Below are 21,881 nucleotides of genomic sequence, written 5' to 3' on the forward strand. Positions count from 1 at the left end.
CAAGCTTCTTAAAGGAAAAAATTTAACAAAATTATGACAATATGATCTAAGTTAAATAAACATACAAAATGGTTTAATACAAGAGAAAATGAAACACTACAAAATTTGTTGGGGCAGAAATTCTAAATGGCACATTAAAAATGAACATAAAAAATGGTCCATTACAGTGAAATTAAAAATAAATCGCAACAAAATTAATTGGGCCAGAAATGGTTGAATGACCCATTAATTGGTCCAACCCGTTTGAACCCAACCGTTTAACCCGTAACCCGATTCACCCGAACCCAACCAATCCGACTCCATTATTTGGGTAGAAATGGGTGTGTATTCTACACCCGCAGGTTGGGCTGGAGTAGAGGTTTGGACCCGAACCCGCCCGATGTCCACCCCTAGTCCCGGGGCACTGGTTAACATAAACCTAAAACAAAAATAGAAAATAATGACCTAAGTTTTCTAATAATTGATATTTTATTAGCTTAAAACTTTTGTTATATCGATCATTCCTTTCCACTCTTTGTTCTTGGTTGTGTTTTAATGAAAAAAAAGAAGTAAAAATGAACCTTCTATGAGAGCAAGGAAAAAATTACTGGTTAAGCCTTATGACCTTGCACCAACTCTAAGGACATTAATTATGTTATATAGCAAGATATCCTCTCATAAATTGGTGAAATTGGAATTCCTAAAGTTTAGTTTCCCTATATTAGACGATCATATATCAAGACATGGATATTATTTTGCTAACTTTGAAAACAGCATACAAACCAAAATAGTACGTATTAAAATAAGAGCACCGTCAACATTTTCTAGCTAATAAGCTAACTTACTTTATTCTTTTGTTTACATTTCATTTCAAATTCATGCCCAACTTGGGACGCATTGGTCCAAAAAGCATACTCATTTATTCAATGGGAAAAACTTTTTTTAATGGGTCTTGCTGACCATTGCTCGATGGCAATGGTTAAGGAAGGCAAAAGTAGCATGTTTGTATTGATTTCAACAACATTTTGACTTTTAAAAAATTAAATTTATCACTTTTCACCATTTACCAATGCTATATTTCTATTTTTATCCACTTATCCAATGCGCCAAACGCAATGATTAGCGTTCTCATTTTTTAATAATAGCTGCAATGTTACATAATCGTTTTCACATCTGTATACTTAGTTTGTCTTAAAAAGACAGTCACATTGAATATTTAATTAAAATTTTATTTTTATTCAATTATACACTATAATTGATATTAAGCGCCATTAAAAAAATTATTAAGTGGATAACAAATTATTATTCACTATAATTTTACTATAATTATTATTCTTCACTTTGAATTACCAAGGTAATTTAATAAAATTAATATTCTATGTGACGTATTTGTAATTACTTCCTAATTCACGTGAAATGATTTACTTTGCTAGTTATTAGAATTTTAATTTATTATAATATTTTTCTTTTTGCTGTTGGATAATAGGTGAATTATAAAATGTGTCAAATCATAGTACACCAACCAAGATGAATTGTTGAGGTAAAATGGATAAAGAAAAAACTATATAAAGGGTACTACTATCTTTCATAAGAGCAACAACAAAACACACTTTAGGAAAATATGAGGTTCCAAATGGCCTCCATTACTCTTACTATTGCATTCACGATAATCTCTCTTAGCCTGCCATCCCAAATTTCAGCAAACAATTACGTCTATTCATCTCCACCACCACCATCTAAGCCATACAAATACGCTTCCCCACCACCACCAGTTTACAAGTATAAATCACCACCCCCACCTGTCTACTCACCACCTCCACCTGTCTACTCACCACCACCACCAGTTTACAAGTACAAGTCACCCCCTCCACCTGTCTACTCACCACCTCCACCAGTTTACAAGTACAAGTCCCCACCTCCACCCGTTTACTCACCACCTCCACCAGTTTACAAGTACAAATCACCCCCTCCACCTGTTTACTCACCACCTCCACCTGTTTACAAGTATAAGTCACCACCTCCACCTGTCTACTCACCACCACCACCAGTTTACAAGTACAAGTCACCCCCTCCACCTGTCTACTCACCACCTCCACCAGTTTACAAGTACAAGTCCCCACCTCCACCCGTCTACTCACCACCACCACCAGTTTACAAGTACAAGTCCCCTCCTCCACCCGTCTACTCACCACCTCCACCAGTTTACAAGTACAAGTCCCCACCTCCACCCGTCTACTCACCACCACCACCAGTTTACAAGTACAAGTCACCTCCTCCACCCGTCTACTCACCACCTCCACCCGTTTACAAATACAAGTCCCCACCTCCACCCGTCTACTCACCACCTCCCCCGGTTTATAAGTACAAGTCACCACCTCCTCCCGTCTATTCACCACCTCCACCAGTTTACAAGTATAAGTCTCCTCCTCCTCCTGCATACTCACCACCTCCACCACATTATATCTACTCTTCACCACCTCCTCCTTACCACCACTAAATGGTGGTTTACGATAGTATCCCACGGTATACTTCTTATTACATACAACCCACACAAAATACTTTTATATAATTCAATTACAGTGGTTATAATATTAATCTGATAAATATCTAGTTAGACATAGCTTCAAATAAAAAAATATTTGGTAACACATATAAATGATAAAATTTAGCAGATAAAAATTTAATGATATCATTTAATATCTTTTCTTCTTAAAATTTTATCATTTATGTGTGCACGCCCAAATAAAGTGTCGTGGCTTTTGAAAAGTTTCTTATAAACCTTGTGGAAATAGGTTTAAATGTGAAATTACATATACTTTTTAAAGTTTTAATTTAAAAAATTCGATTGTTCAATCTTTTAAAATATTATTATTGGCAATTTGAAACAATAAAGTTGAGACCTGATGCAGAAGGTGAGTGCATGAGGTCAACCACTATAGATTATGATCATATTATAGAACTTAGCTAGAAAAGAAAAAATATAGTTATATGCTTCTTATTAATTTTGTTTGATTTAAAATTTCAAGCGATTAATAATCCTAATAAACAGTTTTAGCTAGATTGAATAATGTTTAAGGCAAAACCATTTTCTTAATGAAAGATATTGATATATTTATGTGTGCATATACTTTGCAGGGTTTGAGGAATATAATTGAAATAAAGAGAAGACAGTGCAAAGCAGGAAAGATGTCACTCTGATTCAGAAAATGTCACTCTATTATTTTTCATTTGTTTGTTTTATGAGATTATATTCTCATTATTGTGCTTGATGTTTGAATTTATACTGTTGTAAAGCACTCTGTGTAATATTATTCAAATAAATAGAGAACGATTCTGAAATTTGTCATATTGTAAAGAATTGGATATACCTAATATTTGAATGCATTTTCGATCCCTTAACTTTTAAAAAATTGTGATTTATAGAAATATAGTCTTTTAACCCTTTATTTTTAGTAAAATATGTTCTTTTGTCCCTCTATCTTTAGGGAAATATGCTATTTTGATTTCTTATTTTTACAAAAAGTAGTAATTTTGCTTGCTGTTTTAGAACACGTGGTATCTTCTCAACAGTTTTGCTGCATTTTGTAAATTAAAGGTAAAATAATTTTTTTTTTTATTAGAGGATCAAAATCGCAACTTTTTAAAAGTTAAATCATCAAAAATACATTTAAGCCTATACATAATACATTATATGCAAACTTCAAAAACTATCTAATTTGATGGCGGTATATGTCAATCACTTTATATCCTAATCATCCTCTATTTCATGTTGGATCTGTCTAACTTTTTGATGATATGGATAGTGGGTCCAATCAAGGTGATTCAATATCCAACGGAAACGTCTAAACACGTTTTGACTTCCAACATAAGGCATTGCCCCTAACTTCGGTTAACAATATTGGGTTTCAGTAATAACAAAGAGACGGCTAGAGTTGTTTAATAATATTTTAATAGCATTACGTTACAAAAGGTTATTGGAGAATGTATATATAAAATCTAATAAACAACTAAATTAGTAATATAAATATCCAATAGTTTAAACTCAATCCTTTATTATCTAATTTCTTTTCTCAAATTCACGACTCATCAACAAGAAGAATTATGAGTTTGTCAAATCAAATAGGAGGACGAACGAAGCGGAAGCTGGTGGGCATGTAACGTCTGAGGCTAACGAGGATTGAGAGTGGTCGCTGGTGCACAAGTTAAGAGGATGAGCTGCTCCTGACATCTTCTAGTCAAACCGAATCACATTGGAATGAGAGGAATCCTGAGACCGTGCAGATATGAACTGCATGATTGAAGAAAGACTTATAAATTTTTTTGGCACTATCTATATCAACAAGATGCATCTTCTTTTTTATAATTCATTCCATAAGAACTCCACAGTTAAGCATGTTTGACATGGAGCAATTTTAGGATGGATGACCTTTTAGAAAGTTTTCCAGAAAACGTGTGAGTTTGGACAAAACACACTGAAAAGACTCATGTTGGTTTTGGGGTCAGTCGGTCAGCAATACTTAAAATCGCCTCAATATTATAAGAAACATAATAAATAATATAAAGTTCTAACACTGCCCCTCAAATGAAAGATGGAATGATATTGAAGTGAAAACTCGCGCTATATTGAGTGAAATTTTATAAACTTTCAGTCTTTATTTCTGTCAATGTTAGTTTTTTTGGTCATCTAACTCAAATTTGAAAATTTTCCTGTTATCTTGAACAGTTTCTAGTTCACTTTGTTAAGTTACTACAACTAATAAAAATACACTGAATTTTCAATCTAGAGACATAATTCAGTTTATTTTGATGAGTAGCAAATTTTTATTCTTTTTGAAATCATAAAATCCTGATCCTTCACTTTTACTCAAATTATATATGTCCGTTGTCTTAAGATAGATGGACATTTATATGAAAGTCTTGGTTTGATTCAAGTTGAGTAAAATATGGTCAAATTTGGGGATTAAAAATACATAGTATTTATATTTTGCTTATGTCATATAAGCTGCTATGATCTATTTCCTCTCACTTTTATAGGTCTTGGTGTTGAATAAGAAACTAAGATTTTAAATTGTAGTTGATTCGCGGAATGAGCAAAGTGATCCTAGTGAGCTAGTTTCAAAGGGTTGTGAACTACAAAGTTTGATGGGCGAACCAGAGGTGAGGTCAAAGAAAGGAATTGAAGAGGGTTTCATGGAAGAAGCAAGTGAACATTCGATAGGCAAACAACATTTCTCCTAGCCAAGTAAGGCGGTGTTAGTGACCCTTTGTGTTGTGAATTCGATGAAAAATCACACCAATAACAACTTGATGTGTGGAGCAAGGGATAATTAAGCAACCAAAATCAAAGCGTATGAAAGTTATAAATACAAGCCAAAAGTAGAAAACAACGGCGAGAAGAACACAAAGAAGAAGAAGAACACAAAGAAACTTGTTGACCCAGTTCGGTCCAATCTGACCTAGTCTGGGGGAGAGAGCAGCCCTCCAATCCACTATATGATGAGTTTCGTTACAAAGAGAAATCAATGGGTTACAAGAATAAGTCTCCCGATTAATTCTACTCAAAGTCCCAATCTCTTCCCGTAACCAAGAGACTCCAATCCTAATAGTGTTTCCCAAGGTGAATCAACCCACAAACCCTAGTGTTTGCTCCTAAGAGACAAACTCTATACAAACCCTAGTTTTGTTGTTGCTTTTCTAAACCCTTGTTTCAGCCCCCTCTATCTCAAAGTTTGCTTTGATACAAGGTCTATATTTATAGTAAAAGTATAACTCATAAATTTGGAACAAATACCACACTGAAGATTCGTTTTTTTTTTCTCCTTCAGTGAAAGAATATTTGCATCAAAAATATAATATTCCCTTTCAAAATATATTTGCATCAAATCGTTCTTCATACGATACAAAAATATATTTATTGTCCATAAATATATTTTCAGCACAATATATATTTGAAACAAATCTTTTATATTTTTAGCAACAATATTCTCCATCCATCAATTTTTGAGTCATACTACAACACTTTGGATGAGCTCGCTTTTCCCTCCACCTGAAGAAACTTAAGATCGCTAGACGAGCAAATTTTTCTAGGAAAATATGCACTTTTTTTACTTATATATAAATAGATGTAATACACAATTCAGAGATATCTTACGCATCTTAAACTTGTTGTTAGAGAGAACGGAGAGGAGAACATAGATTCATCATTGCAGAATTTATCAATTCTTTTATTTCAGGCTCTAGGTGCTTGTTTCAAACCATATAAGGCTTTGCTCAATCTGAACACTCTATCTTTCGTCCCTTTGATTGTGAAACTAGGTGGTTGAGTGACATACACAGTCTCTTCTAATGTACCATTCAGAAATGCAAACTTTACTAGTTGCTAATACTATAACCAATCTGATAGTTTCATGTCTTGCATCTGGTGAGAAAACTTTAGTGTAATCAAAACCTTCCTTCTAAATAAACCTCTAGCCAAAAGCCTTGCTTCGTGATTCACAATCTTCCCTTCTTGATTAAATTTTAACTTGAAAACCAATTTTATATCTATTGCCTTTTTTCCATCTCGAAGCTTTATCAGTTCACAAGTCTGACTCTTCTCAATAGATTTTAGTTCACCTATCATAGCTTCCTTTAATGCCTTATCACATAGTGCAGCTATGTAATCTAATGGCTCGATGTCTGCTAGCATTGCAAAATGCACCAATTAACCATCACTAGTTCATCATCACCAGTTACCTGACAGTCTTCTGAACTTCTTGGAATTTGTCTGTTTCTTTGTGGTCTGGCTATAGTGGTTGACTCTTCATCTATGATTTCTTCATCATTAGCAACTTCATTTATGGTGAGCTCATCAGATTCTCTATTATCTTCAATGATAACCTCCTTCTCAGAGACACTGCACTTATTTGCAGTACAATCCCAATATTCATCTATTTAAGATGAATATTGGGATTACACTAAAGTTTTCAGGGATATGCTTATAGCATATTGAGCCAAATACCTTCAAATGACTGACATATGGTTTTCTACCTGACCAAACCTCTTCAGGCACTTGATTCTTCAATTTCTTAGTGGGACATCTATTTAAGATGTAAGCTGCAATATTCCCTACTTTACCCCAAAATTCATGAGGTAGCTTCTTCTCTATCAGCATAATCCTAGCCATATCAAGTAAACTCTTATTCCTCCTTTCAGCAATACCATTGCGTTGAGGAGTGTAAGGAGTTGTCACTTCATGAACTATACCCTGACTTGTGCAGTAAGATTCAAAATATCTAGAAGTATATTCACCACCTCCATCTGTTCTGAGAATATTCACCACCTTCAAATCTTACAAAGAATATGAGATGGTAGAATTATGAGAATTTTCTCCATGATTGCTTTATCAGAAAGAGTCTCACAACATAGCTTCATCTGATTTGTGATTGTTTGAATTGATTAGAAATATTCCTCTATGTTCTTTTCTTTCTTCATCTTCAGCAATTCATATTGTCTTCTCAATGATTGCAATCTTATCTTCTTCACCTTATCATCCCCACTGAAGTATTTCACAAGTGTATCCCAAGCTTCCTTAAAGCTTTTTGCATATGCAATCTTTTCAAATACCTTGTTATCCACGCATTGATGAATATAAAAGAGAGTCTTGAAATCTTTCTTGTTCTTGGCTTCTTTATGCGCATTCCTTTGAATTTATGTGGGATTTGCAGGAAGTGCTTCAACTTCATTGTTGACAATCTCAAGAACATCTTGAAACCCAAAGATCACCTTCATCTGTTTCACCCATCTTTGCCAATTCTTCCCATCAAGAACTGGTAAATGTGCAGAGATGTTTCCATTGGAATTCATGGTTAACTCTCTTCTTCTTGGATCAAAAAATGATTATGCTCTGGATACCAATTTGTTGGTGAACAAATTGATCTAGGGTTTATGTGTTTTGTGTGATTGAAGGATAAGAAACAGTTTTAGAGAATGAAAAAGAGAGAAAGAGATTGGAGAATTAAAACTGAATGCATTGGCTTTATTAAATGAGGAACCAAGTATATATACAACATGTTCTAGCTATAGCTTGCATTACAAGTAAATGCTAATTGTCTAACTAACTTTCTAAAAACAAGGTAAAGTAGTTACTTAGGTAGCAAGGTAACTAACCCTAAATCAAACTATGAGTTTTGAATTACAAATTCAACACTCACAAGGGCATGGTGGCGGAAACTCTAACCCTAGGAGAGCAAGAAATTTCTTGAGAGGTTTTGATTTTGTCTAAAAAAATTTATATAATCTCTTGGATGTTGAACTCTAGGACGTTACATATCTTATTTACCGAAACCATTTGATTATGATATGTGCCAAAAATATTTATAACCAAATGCAATAAAGTAAATACAAAATATACAATAAATTACACTAGAAAATATTCAATAAATTACACTACAAGTTAATAATAATGTTAATTTGCAGACACTAATATACGTTTTGTTCCGTTCTGCTTAATTTGCTCTATCCAAGAAAATAATGAAGTTGAGATATATTCATATGAGTGTCTGATGTGTTGGTCTATGGTTATTTAGATTTTAGACTATTTTGCAAAGCATAAGAAATAAATAAAAACAAACTAAAAGTCTGATATTATAAAAATCTGGTTTTTAAAAAAGGCTAAAAGTATATTATTTTATAATTTTATGTTTTAAAGTGTTGGTTGTAAATACCAAAGTAAGAAAAAACTCATAAACATCACATACAAACCCGCATATTTAAACCGCATAACCTACGATTAAGCAATCCACCTTATGTGAACCAAAACGAAAATGGTGTGAAACATATTGGTCTTTATCCACCTTGGGCCGCGAGTTAAACTAGTTGGTTTGCAGCCCCGGGCCATATTCACAACTCCTATTTTTGTATAGTTTTTATTTGAAACATTAGAAAATTAAGCGTCAAACCAACATAATATTGAGAGAGTTGGTAACATGACTCTTCCTCATAAAAAAAAAAAAAATTGAATTTCATTCTTAAAATCGTCTATTTGAAATTGAGCGAACTTAACCCGTTCAAAGATCATATGTCTTCCTATCAAGCTAGGAAGGTACCTTGAAATGTTGTTAATTATAATTATGATTAAGATATGCTAGAAGAAAAAATTGAGGGCCAAGGGCAAACTGGCTCATTTAATAGATAAATAGACTTTAAAGCAATTGGTATACAAATCCAAGTCACACCTCAGCAAGGAAGTTAAAGTCAGCCTTTAATTGTTAGCATTCACATATATAGTAAAGACTTTTGGTTTAAATTAGGCAATTGTACCACATCAAGAACATTTAGAAGATGCCAAAAAATAAGACTAAATAATACAAAGGCTTTGATGATTCGAACTATTTTGACTCTTTGTGTAGATTTTAGGTATGTTTGGTGGGTAACGTACAACATTCAATCATTCCCATCAAATAATTAAATGAATCTCACACTTAATATAAATTTAAGAATCATATCTTGTTCATGATCATATACAATCTATAGTGGTGTATGCCTATAATAGTGTCATGGTAGGTATCATATTAGCTTTGTCGCTACTGAAGTAAAATAATTGTTTGACCTAAAATATTACCACTGTCGCTCTGTAAAAAATATAATATAGAAACAATATTCTTGTGAGGTGAGGATTACCCCCACTTATAAATACATTGTCAGGTCATGTTCTATCTGATATGGGACGCTTAACATCTTAGAAATCGTGGTTTGGGCCTAACACAACATCACAAAACGGACTTGTGAGGTGATGATTGCCCCCACTTATAAACATATTGTCAGACCATATCTTATCCGATGTGGGACTCTTACGTACACAAAATTAGCATATTACATAGGCTACATAATTTTTTAATACATGTAAAATTAGCATATTGCATACATCTAGAACTATGTTTACATTTCAACAACGTTTATTTATTTTCTTACTGCAAGTGACGGAAACAGAAAAAAAAAAAAAAAAAAAAAGTTTAAGTATAGGATGCTCTATTGCGGATGGTCTTAGTCTTCCCAAGAATCATCATATTTTTTATAATATCTCCACCAAGTATGTCTTTATATACTTGTGTTAGTACAATCAATCAATGTCGTAATTTTTTTTTTTCTAACAGTCGACATTGTCTATCCATTTAAATATTTTTTTTCAATACCAAAAAAAAAAATGATCTTTCCTAAAAAAGACCTTAAATTTTTTTTAGAGAAAATAGCTTATAGCTTTTCATTATTAATCAATGTCAAAATACTAAGAGGTACATCATTAAAAACTTGGGAACTAGGTAAGAATAAAGCCTCTCTAGCAAGAGTATGAGCGACCTCATTCGCTTGTCTCCAACTAAACTCCATCTTAAAGTTTTCAGAAACATTGTTGTTGCCTTTGGTAAAATAATCTACAACTAACTTCGCATCCATCTCAAAATCTACATTTGTAAGTTGTAGTTCGTGTACCCATTGAATTGCATAGAGTAGACCTAATACTTCCCCAATCTCTGGCTTACATATGGGATTAGACCACATCATCTTTGCCTTCCTGAAATTACCAGCAGCATCCCGTATACACAGCCCAACACTACTAAAAAAAACAAAAATTAGTGAGGGATATTTAGTGAGGGAAAATATGAAATCCCTCTCTAATTCCCTCACTAAATTTTACGACCAAGGAATTTGTGAGGAATTTCATTTTTTCCGTCACTAATTTCCCTCACTAATTTTGCTTTTTCTAGCAGTGCAAAACCAACACGATTTGAATCTTCCGAAAACGCCGCGTCGATGTTGCATTTTAGCTTACCAGCTGCACTACACTTCTGCTTCCTCATATTTCCTCATAGTCTGGCATGTAAACAATGTGTTGCTTAATATAACAATTTTCTATATATGGCTGCCAGATTTGCTCCCCTGGTGATTAGACAGTAAACAATAAAAAACGTTACACGCAATTTCATGGTTGGTTCAATATTTTGTTGTCCAGCTAAGTTATAACATAGTTTCAAAAAAGACAATTTGTTATTCAAATTTGAAAATGATGCAATGATAAAGACATTTTATCACCTTATCATTAAAAAAACACGTGTAATAATCACTTAAACACATGGACAAATAAAATCACGTAAGCAATCTTGATATTAATTAACGAAGGTTGACTCAGTTTATAAGAAATTGATTCATCTGTACGCCATAGATTCAACATTTATTGTCAATGTAAATATCTTTTTTGTAAATGATATGTAAATACTTCTATAAACATTATTTAAATCTTGAAATATGCCTTAACTATAATGAATTTTTGGAGGGTAACCTATCAAAATTTATTTATATAATAAATAAAAGGTAAATATTTTGGCTAGGAAAAACCAATGGTAGGAAAAAAAATTACATGTTGTGATGTCATGGAAGTCGATGTATGAGTAAACCTAGCTACTTGCTGGAAATGAAATATGTTAAAGATCTTACACACTGAAAGGATCAAATATATGTTCCTTTCGCACGAATAGTTCTCTCTCTTTCTTTTTTCTTAAATCATAGCCGTCACAACTTTTATTCTTTTTGGTGTACAAAAAGAATTGATTTAGGATCAATTACGATCCATAATCACCCCTTTAAATTGTTATTCTTTCTCTTTTAGCAAAGTAAGTGATTTTCACATAATTTTCTTTCCTTTGTTTTTGTGATTTTGTCGTATAACACGATTTTGTTTATTTTGATTTCTCGTATTTATGCAGTGTTTTTAATTGTTAGCTTTCACATATAGCAAAAACTTTTGATTTAAGTTAGGCAATTGTACTACATCAAGAACATTTAGAAGATGCCAAAAAATAAGACTACACTATGCAAAGGCTCTGATTGGAACTATCTTGACTCTTTGTCTGGATTTTAGGCATGTTTGGTGGGTAACCTACACCATTCAATCATTCCCATCACATGATTATTAAATGAATCCCACTTACTAAAATTGAGAATCATATTAGCTTTGTCGATACTGAAGTGAAATAATTGTTTGACCTCAAAAAATAACATCCGTGTATAAAAGGATAACAGAGAAACATTCATACACAAAATTAGCATATTACTTTCACTAAAAAAATTTTAGGCTTAATACATGCTTTCGTCCCTTAACTTATTTTTGAATTTCATTTTGGTCCCTTAACTTTAAACCGTCTCAATTTGTTCTCATAACTTTGCCTCCGTTTACAGAAGGGACCACTTAGGTAAACGGAGGCAAAGTTATGGGACCAAATTGAGACGGTTTAAAGTTAAGGGACCAAAATGAAATTAAAAAATAAGTTAAGGGACCAAAGCATGTATTAAGCCTTAAATAAATTATACTAAGAGGATATTTGTCAAAGATACATATTTTTATTGAAGAAAAAAATAATATTACAAAGCATGAAAAAAGCCCAATAAATAAAATGGTTGAACAGTGTTGGGAAAAATATTGCAAGATAAAATAATAAATATATTACAACATCAACAAAACTCGTAAAATAGTGTGAGAATATAGGAAATTTTTCCATGACAATATAGGAGGTGAACAAAATAAATTATGTTAAAATTAAATTAGAAAGTAATGAAAACTTTGGTAAAATAAAAAGTAATAAAAACAAGCAAATCTCTAAAAAAAAGTAATAAAAACAAACAAATCCCTAAAAAAAACATATAAAATATTTGGACTATAAAATTAAAGTAGATATGAATTATTTGTTGAGATGTTTATGTCAAATAGAAAAATGAGTTTTCTAAAAATAAAACATAAATGTTAATTTCATTGGAACACCAACAAAATAAAAATTCATAGGGAGGTAGTTCTATTGCATCAAATAGATCTATTATGAGATAAAAATAAATGAACATCATAATATTATTTTTAGTAAATGTAAATTAATGTATCACTCATTTTTTATAGATTAGAAAAATGATTTTGACATTCTATAATTTAGAGATTATTTTTTAAAGACTTTATTAAAAAGTATAATCAATTTTGTGTTTATTTTTCAGAATAACAATCACTTCTTTGAAAAAAAATATATGTTAATTTGATACAAGGCTTAATAAATGCTTTGGTCCCTTATTTTTGAATTTCATTTTGGTCCCTTAACTTTAAACCGTCTCAATTTGGTCCCATAACTTTACCTCAGTTTACCTAAGTGGTCCATTCTGTTAGTTTTTTTAACAGAAGGGACCACTTAGGTAAACGGAGGTAAAATTATGGGACCAAATTGAGACAGTTTAAAGTTAAAGGACCAAAATGAAATTCAAAAATAAGTTAAGGGACTAAAGCATGTATTAAGCCAAAAATTTATTACGTGTTCTGGATCGATCAAAAGATCAATCCCATGTTGACACGTGACCTAAATTTGCACTGCCTTAAAGCTCCGCGCTTGAAGGAGCATGCCAATTTTAGTACACCGCGTCACGTTCAAGCACGCCTCGGCGTGAGGTCACCTTACACGTGTTCTCTAACTGTCTCCTGATCACATGCTGCAAAACTCGAAGACATCTCCACGAGTGCGTGTATAAGGGTGACTTAACTTCACCCTCAAAGTATGATTCACTTTTCACAACACTTTCTACATACTCTTTCAAAGGAATAAAAAAAACATTTGTTACAACTATTTTTATTTAAAGAATCATAGGTGCGGGATGAAATATTAAAAAGTTATAATCACTTAATAAAATAGAAATCGATCCTCACTGAACCGACGTGGACCACGATTGATGACCATATATAGTTGATGAAACCCAGAGATGGGGGGTGGTTGTCTCCGCCACTGATATAGTAACAAAATAAAGGTTTAATTGCACTTTTGGCCCCCTATGTTTCAAGAAGTTGCGATTTTGACCCCCTAACTAATTAAAATACAAAACATCATTGAGCTCAGCCACCTCCCATCTCTGGGCTTCATCAACTATACATGGTCATCAATCTTGATCCACGTCGGTTCAGCGAGGATCGATTTCTATTTTATTAAGTGATTATAACTTTTTAATATTTCATCCCGCACCTATGATTCTTTAAATAAAAATAGTTGTAACAAATGTTTTTTTTATTCCTAAATTCAAACCTCTGAACTAACGTACACTAATCTTTTCCCTCATGAACAAATAGTACAATAATCCTCAAGAAGAAGCTTCTTAGTCTTCCTAAGGCGTGTTGTAGAAATTAAATTAACAATAATATTTTCACTCAAAGCTCGTCATGTTTTTTATAATATCTCCATCAAGTATGTATTTATATACTTATGTCAGTACAATCAAATTCGGTCCTCGTGAGCATAGCTCAGTTGATATGGACAATGCATAATATATGTAAGGTTTGAAGTTTAAATTCCGACAACCACAAAAAAAAGAGTACAATCAAACTCGAATCTGACATCTCATAATTGTGATTGCGTGTATGTAAATTTAAAAGGTGGTGATATTTGTGAGATCTTTATTTTTCTTTCTTTTTATTGGTTTAAAACAATAAAGAAAAAAATGAAGAGAAAGAATAAGAATATAATGCGAATATAAAAGAAAATTGTTGAAAAATTGTTACAAAATAAATGTTAAAATATCATTTCTTAAATCTAAAACGTTGCTCGTCACTTTTTCTACATGTCAAAGTTGAATCTTGTGAAGAAGTGATTGTCCCAAAAATAATATTTTATTAGCAACAGTACTAGCATCAAATATTTGTCAACAAAAATAAAGTACTAGCATCAAATAAACTAACGTGCTACATATGAACATAACCTCAAATATTGACTAGCTCCATGCATATACTTTTCCCACGTTAAAAAAAAGCCTAATCAAATTTCTAATAACAATTCTAAAATTACTATACACTCTTTCCATAGACATCATTATTGATGATTGTGGACATGACCCCACAATATTAATTTTGGTACATGCATATAGCTCGAGATACATTTTTAAGAGAAATATAATTTGTATGATAATTTCACGACAATTTTTATGATAATTTTTTTTTTCTCACACTCATGTTGTATTTTTGTTCTCTCATTTCATATTTCTTTGTCTATTGCTTTTTTCCTAAAAAAAGAAAAAAAATGATTCTCCCAAAAATACTTGTACAAATATCCACTCTTAGAAAAAGTAAAATTAGGAAGAGAAATTAGTGACGGAAAACATTAAATTTCTCACAAATTCTTAAATCGTAAAATTTAGTGACGGAATTAGTGAGGGATTTCACGTTTTCCCTCTTAAAATTTTCCTCACCGTTTTTTACTTTTAGTAGTGATCATTGATAAATTTTTAATTCATCTATTGAGGAGGAACTAAATAACCATTTGTGTAAATCTTTTCTTTTTTTATATCTAACAGGGTGATTTATAAGAAGAAGAGTCTGAACATTTCGATGAAGAAAATCTATAGAAAAGAATTAATTTAGTTAAAAGTGAGCCAACTTGGTTTTACTCCAAAAAAATATTCTTTAAAATTTTTGCTCATTCAAAATCTAAAATTGTTGTTTTCAAACGTATAATTTAGCAACTGATTATTAAGCATTAGGAAAAAGCCCATGCGACAGTAAAAAATTGGACGCTAACATGTCAATTAGCGTCAACCTAGTGTGAGGCTCGTGGTTGACAATAAAATGCTTGAAGCTAACCATTTGTGTCTGCAATCCTGAAGCAATTTGTAAGTAATATCGTAGACCAATTTAAATTTTTTAAGCTAAGCATTAGCGTCTGCAATATCGAGGCTACATCGCGTGCGCTTAGTGTAGGTCAATTTAAATTTTTAAAATTCTGTAAAAGCATTGACTAAAGGGGTTGGCCAACAAAATAAAACATATTAGAAATAATTAACAATCCATTAAAGATAGAAAAAAAAGTAAAATATATATACAAAGCAAAGCACATATTTGAGACAAGCATCAAATGTAATAAAAAAAATGCTACTATGTTATTTATCCCAAAAATAAAATTAAAACATCTTACAATCATGTGCAACAAACTTCTTTCTATTGCAATGGAGTCAACATGTGTTAAACCAAATAAACCAAATATTTAGATGATCTCCTAAATATTTTCTCTACATCTAAGAAAAGAATGTTCCAAAATCTTGGCTATATTAAAGTTGATAGGGTGGAAATATAAATCTTGTTCATTTTCGTTTTGGTTTTAAGCACATCCTCTTTGTTTGATTTCAACCTACTCAAACAAGCACAATAAGCTTCAACATTGTCAATAAAGAAAGCACACACAATTACAAAATATGTCATATATTAGTCTACAAGATATGATGATTTTTTTTCGATGTTGACCAAGCTAATTACATTTTAATAAAAATAATTCTATCAATGAAATTATTATGACATCTCTCTTTATCAACCTAAAAAAGTTTTTCAAAGCAAAGCAGAGGGAGTTCTTCCTACTCATGTCGATTAATCAAGTCAAAAAGCTAAAAAAAAAAAAAAAAAACCATTACTACAATAAAGGAGATTTCACCTCGGTTGAAATGAAGTTTTCACATTGCACCGTTCATGAGGTAAGGTGGTGTGGTATGTCTAACACTATTTACATCGGGCACATCAGGTTGGTACCCAATGTGATAAGTACTTTTCACATCGTTTTATCACCGGATGTGAAATCCCTTTTATAAATTAGAACATGTGATTTACATTTCACATTAACTTTCACCTCAAGTGATGTGAAATCCATTTTTCTAAATGGTACATTTTTAACCAACTTAAAATGTCTAATTTTTTATAACAAATATATATTTTTAACCGACTTAAAATATAAATTCATGTGCTCTATGAAACTGACACTCACTAAATTGAATTAAACAACTCCAACATTGATACGACAATCATCACTAGCATTTAACTCCACAACCTCAAATTTATAGATCAGAGGGCCTATAATACATGGTAGTTACAAATTATCAACAATTGGACGAGATTAAATATATACAATATTGTTTAAAATATATGAATTCAAAGTCATAGTAGCATAAAAAATAAGAAGGGGTTAAATTGGAAGGGTATTGACTACAAATTAACAAATCAGAAAATCAATTTGAAAAGAGTAAGAATACTAATTTACTTAACACAAAAAAATAGATCCAAAGCATATTATGATGACTATTGACTATAATCCCCATTACATAAGAAATACCCAACAAATATCAAAAAGAGAGATCTAACTTTCTATCTCCATTTTGATTATAATGAGTTCACAAACAAAATTCCCTAAGAAACAATAGAGACCATCAGAAATCATAAGCAAAATGTTCTAAAAGATAACAAACTCTAAAAGCTAAAGAATAAAAACATAAAATTGCAACTAATAGAGAAAAGAAACGATTTAATTCATAAGAGAAGAGAACAAAGGAGTTGAAAATATAAAATAAAGATATTGATTCAAGAACAAAGACGATTTTACCTCTGAACAACTTGAACAAAGCAACAAACAACGAAGGGCAAGAACATAGACAATTTTGGGTATGAAAGGTTTGTATCTGAGTGAAGCAGCGAATGGTTTGCCTCTGAACGGTGAAACAACGAAGCTCTAAACATGGAGGACGACTTGGCTCATAATGAGTCTAATTTTTTTATTTTTTCTGGATCTGAGTTTTTTTTTCCCAGAACTTTATGGCTTTGAAGGTTTTTTAATGAAAGTGTGAAAAGAAAATATTGGGAAAAAAAAGGTGAGGGAAATCTTAAAATAAAAGTAGGAAAGAAAAGGGAAATTGAAAAATAATGGATAATTTTTTTTTTAGCTTCACAGATAATCGATGCTATTTAAAAATAAAATAAATAGTTTTAGAATATATTGACGCTAATTAAATAATTAAATTAAAATATAATGAATTGAAGAAAGCGTTAGAATTTGTGGATGCTAATTAGACGCTGTTAGCATCAGAAATTGTCGCACGCTAAAATTTATGAAGCTAGATTGCAATTTTTTTGTAATATGTGAAAGGGTACCATAGAAGTTCCCTTTTTATTATCTTTGGTGGAAACTCCCAACAAATTTGAAATAATGTTACCCGAGAGGGATACATAGAACCTGTAAAAATTTGCTTTTGGACGCATTCACCACATGTCCCGAAGCCTCGGAATAAGAGTCAAATATTCTCATAAGGCAGCATACATTCTTATTTGGTACGTTTACAAAAAAAATTAGAATATCGTCTGTGCATATGTTGGCCAGCTTGCCGAGCAAGAGTAATCGAACGACTAAGAACCTCTTTTGCCAAACAAAAATAAAAGAGGGGATAGAAGGTCCCCCTGACGAACACCCCGCCCGCACACAAGAGAAGAAGCCCATCGCTTTACCATTCACCAGAATAAAAAGACGCGCAGAGTGCAAAATATAGAAGAAAACCTGCAGGAGAAAGCCAGGCTAAAACCAAACTGATGGAGCACAGCTAGCAAGAAATTCCAATCTAAAGTATCAAATGCCTTTCTGATATCAAGCTTGAGCGCTAAATTACCCCCATATTGATTACGATTCAGAAGGTTAATAGCCTCAGAAGCTATAGTAATACATTCTGAAATGTATCGATCACGAATAAAGCCACGCTACTCCAATCAGATTAGGTAGAAGCTCTCCAAGTCTCCCCTATTATATAAATCCTTAACCTACTTATTTTCTCTTATTTCCAAATCTGCCCTCCAAGTCTCAATATTCTATTCTAATATATTTCTATAACAAATAAGAAATATATCTCTATAACAAATATATTTCTATAACACATATATTTCTACACCAAATAAGAAATATATTTCTACACCAGATAACATATATATTTCTACACCAAATAACAAATATTTTACACCAGATAACATATATATTTTTACACCAAATAACATATATATTTCTACACACCAGATAACATATATATTTCTATACCAAATAACATATATATTATACTAATAAATACCAACATATAACATAACAAAATATCACTCATCAAAATAAATCGACTAAATTATAAAAAGACATCTAAACTCAATAAAATAAATAAATAATAAAATAGGACGTTACAGGATCTGGGTTTTATTTTTTTCTTTTCAGAACTTTATGCTTTTGAAGGGTTTTTAATGAAAGTGTGAAAAGAAAATATTGGAAAAAAAAAAAGGTGAGGGAAATCTTAAAATAAAAGTGGGAAAGAAAAGGGAAATTGAAAAATAATGGATAATTTTTTTTTTAGCTTCACAGATAATCGATGCTATTTAAAAATAAAATAAATAGTTTTAGAATATATTGACGCTAATTAAATAATTAAATTAAAATATAATGAATTGAAGAAAGCGTTAGAATTTGTGGATGCTAATTAGACGCTGTTAGCATCAGAAATTGTCTCACGCTAAAATTTCTGAAGCTAGATTGCAATTTTCTTGTAGTGATATGTGAAAGGGTAATGGTATTTTTATTACCTTTGGTGTAAGCTAGATATCCTCCGCATGCAATTGGAAAAACTAATTCCTCAAACCTTCTGAGGAATTAGTTTGCAATTTTTTTGTAATATGTGAAAGGGTACCATAGAAGTTCCCTTTTTATTATCTTTGGTGGAAACTCCCAACAAATTTGAAATAATGTTACCCGAGAGGGATACATAGAACCCGTAAAAATTTGCTTTTGGACGCATTCACCACATGTCCCGAAGCCTCGGAATAAGAGTCAAATATTCTCATAAGGCAGCATACATTCTTATTTGGTACGTTTACAAAAAAAATTAGAATATCGTCTGTGCATATGTTGGCCAGCTTGCCGAGCAAGAGTAATCGAACGACTAAGAACCTCTTTTGCCAAACAAAAATAAAAGAGGGGATAGAAGGTCCCCCTGACGAACACCCCGCCCGCACACAAGAGAAGAAGCCCATCGCTTTACCATTCACCAGAATAAAAAGACGCGCAGAGTGCAAAATATAGAAGAAAACCTGCAGGAGAAAGCCAGGCTAAAACCAAACTGATGGAGCACAGCTAGCAAGAAATTCCAATCTAAAGTATCAAATGCCTTTCTGATATCAAGCTTGAGCGCTAAATTACCCCCATATTGATTACGATTCAGAAGGTTAATAGCCTCAGAAGCTATAGTAATACATTCTGAAATGTATCGATCACGAATAAAGCCACGCTACTCCAATCAGATTAGGTAGAAGCTCTCCAAGTCTCCCCTATTATATAAATCCTTAACCTACTTATTTTCTCTTATTTCCAAATCTGCCCTCCAAGTCTCAATATTCTATTCTAATATATTTCTATAACATATAAGAAATATATCTCTATAACAAATATATTTCTATAACACATATATTTCTACACCAAATAAGAAATATATTTCTACACCAGATAACATATATATTTCTACACCAAATAACAAATATTTTACACCAGATAACATATATATTTTTACACCAAATAACATATATATTTCTACACACCAGATAACATATATATTTCTATACCAAATAACATATATATTATACTAATAAATACCAACATATAACATAACAAAATATCACTCATCAAAATAAATCGACTAAATTATAAAAAGACATCTAAACTCAATAAAATAAATAAATAATAAAATAGGACGTTACAGGATCTGGGTTTTATTTTTTTCTTTTCAGAACTTTATGCTTTTGAAGGGTTTTTAATGAAAGTGTGAAAAGAAAATATTGGAAAAAAAAAAAGGTGAGGGAAATCTTAAAATAAAAGTGGGAAAGAAAAGGGAAATTGAAAAATAATGGATAATTTTTTTTTTAGCTTCACAGATAATCGATGCTATTTAAAAATAAAATAAATAGTTTTAGAATATATTGACGCTAATTAAATAATTAAATTAAAATATAATGAATTGAAGAAAGCGTTAGAATTTGTGGATGCTAATTAGACGCTGTTAGCATCAGAAATTGTCTCACGCTAAAATTTCTGAAGCTAGATTGCAATTTTCTTGTAGTGATATGTGAAAGGGTAATGGTATTTTTATTACCTTTGGTGTAAGCTAGATATCCTCCGCATGCAATTGGAAAAACTAATTCCTCAAACCTTCTGAGAATCAAATGAACGGAAAACTCTCCATTAAAGACAATGATATTTGAACAATCATATACCTTCAATACATTGATATGATATTGAGTAGCCCATTTTAGCAAGTAAGTTGTAATATAATTATAATAATAGTAATAGCAGAAGACAAAAATAATGATTTTAATTGTGATAAATTAGTTGCATTATGTGTTAGAAATGATAAAATTGATAAAATACTAATTCTTGATAATTTATCAATATAAAATTCTAAATTTTTATTTTATCGTGCAAAACAATAGACTATTAAAAGGTTAGATTAACTCTAATATTTAGATTTCTTAATTTATTTATTAGTGGATAAAACAGAAAAATGTTCTGAAAATTATTGAGGCAGCTGTGTGAGAAAACATATGATACATGTATAATTTTTCAAAGTTTGTTAAGGAGAAAGGACAGATTAATTTGATCAAATACCCAATAATTAATTCATCAATGACTACGCGTATATTGAATTTTACTTACTTTGAAATAGCTTACAAAACAAAAATAACAAAATAATTTTTTTGAAAGAGATATAATAAAATAATTATTGGTCCATACTTACTATAAAGAAAATAAGAGCAGTGTCAACATTTTCCAGCTAATATGCTCACTTACTTTATTCCTTTCTTTACATTTCTTTCATGAATAGCCAACTTGATTCGAATTGGTCCAAAAAACATGCTCACTTATTCAAAGGCAGGCCATTATTTTTTAATGAAATTATATGCTTGTATTTTGATATAAACTTTTTTTATAAACATTCTGCTAAAGAAAACTAGGTAAATTGTAATAAGGACACCAACCAAGATGAATAGTTAAGGTAAAATGTGTAAAGAAAAAACTATATAAAGGGTGATG

General features: G+C 31.4%; 1 protein-coding gene across 1 annotated transcript; it reads left to right on the plus strand.

Annotated features, from left to right (window-relative positions):
- The first annotated feature begins 1,564 nt into the window (after positions 1 to 1,564).
- Positions 1,565 to 3,373, plus strand: LOC25496073 (extensin-2). Its single transcript, XM_013596344.3, has 2 exons — positions 1,565 to 2,502; positions 3,115 to 3,373. The coding sequence occupies exon 1, from the start codon at positions 1,601 to 1,603 to the stop codon at positions 2,474 to 2,476; it is 876 nt and encodes a 291-aa protein (XP_013451798.2). The 5' UTR covers positions 1,565 to 1,600; the 3' UTR covers positions 2,477 to 2,502; positions 3,115 to 3,373.
- The last annotated feature ends 18,508 nt before the right edge of the window (positions 3,374 to 21,881 follow it).

This window comes from Medicago truncatula, chromosome 6, assembly GCF_003473485.1.
Source record: "Medicago truncatula cultivar Jemalong A17 chromosome 6, MtrunA17r5.0-ANR, whole genome shotgun sequence".
NCBI lineage: Eukaryota > Viridiplantae > Streptophyta > Magnoliopsida > Fabales > Fabaceae > Medicago > Medicago truncatula.

What these genes read in the sequence shown, in the direction of transcription:
- LOC25496073 (XM_013596344.3), top strand. Translation starts at nt 1,601, where the DNA reads ATGAGGTTCCAAATGGCCTCCATTACTCTTACTATTGCATTCACGATA.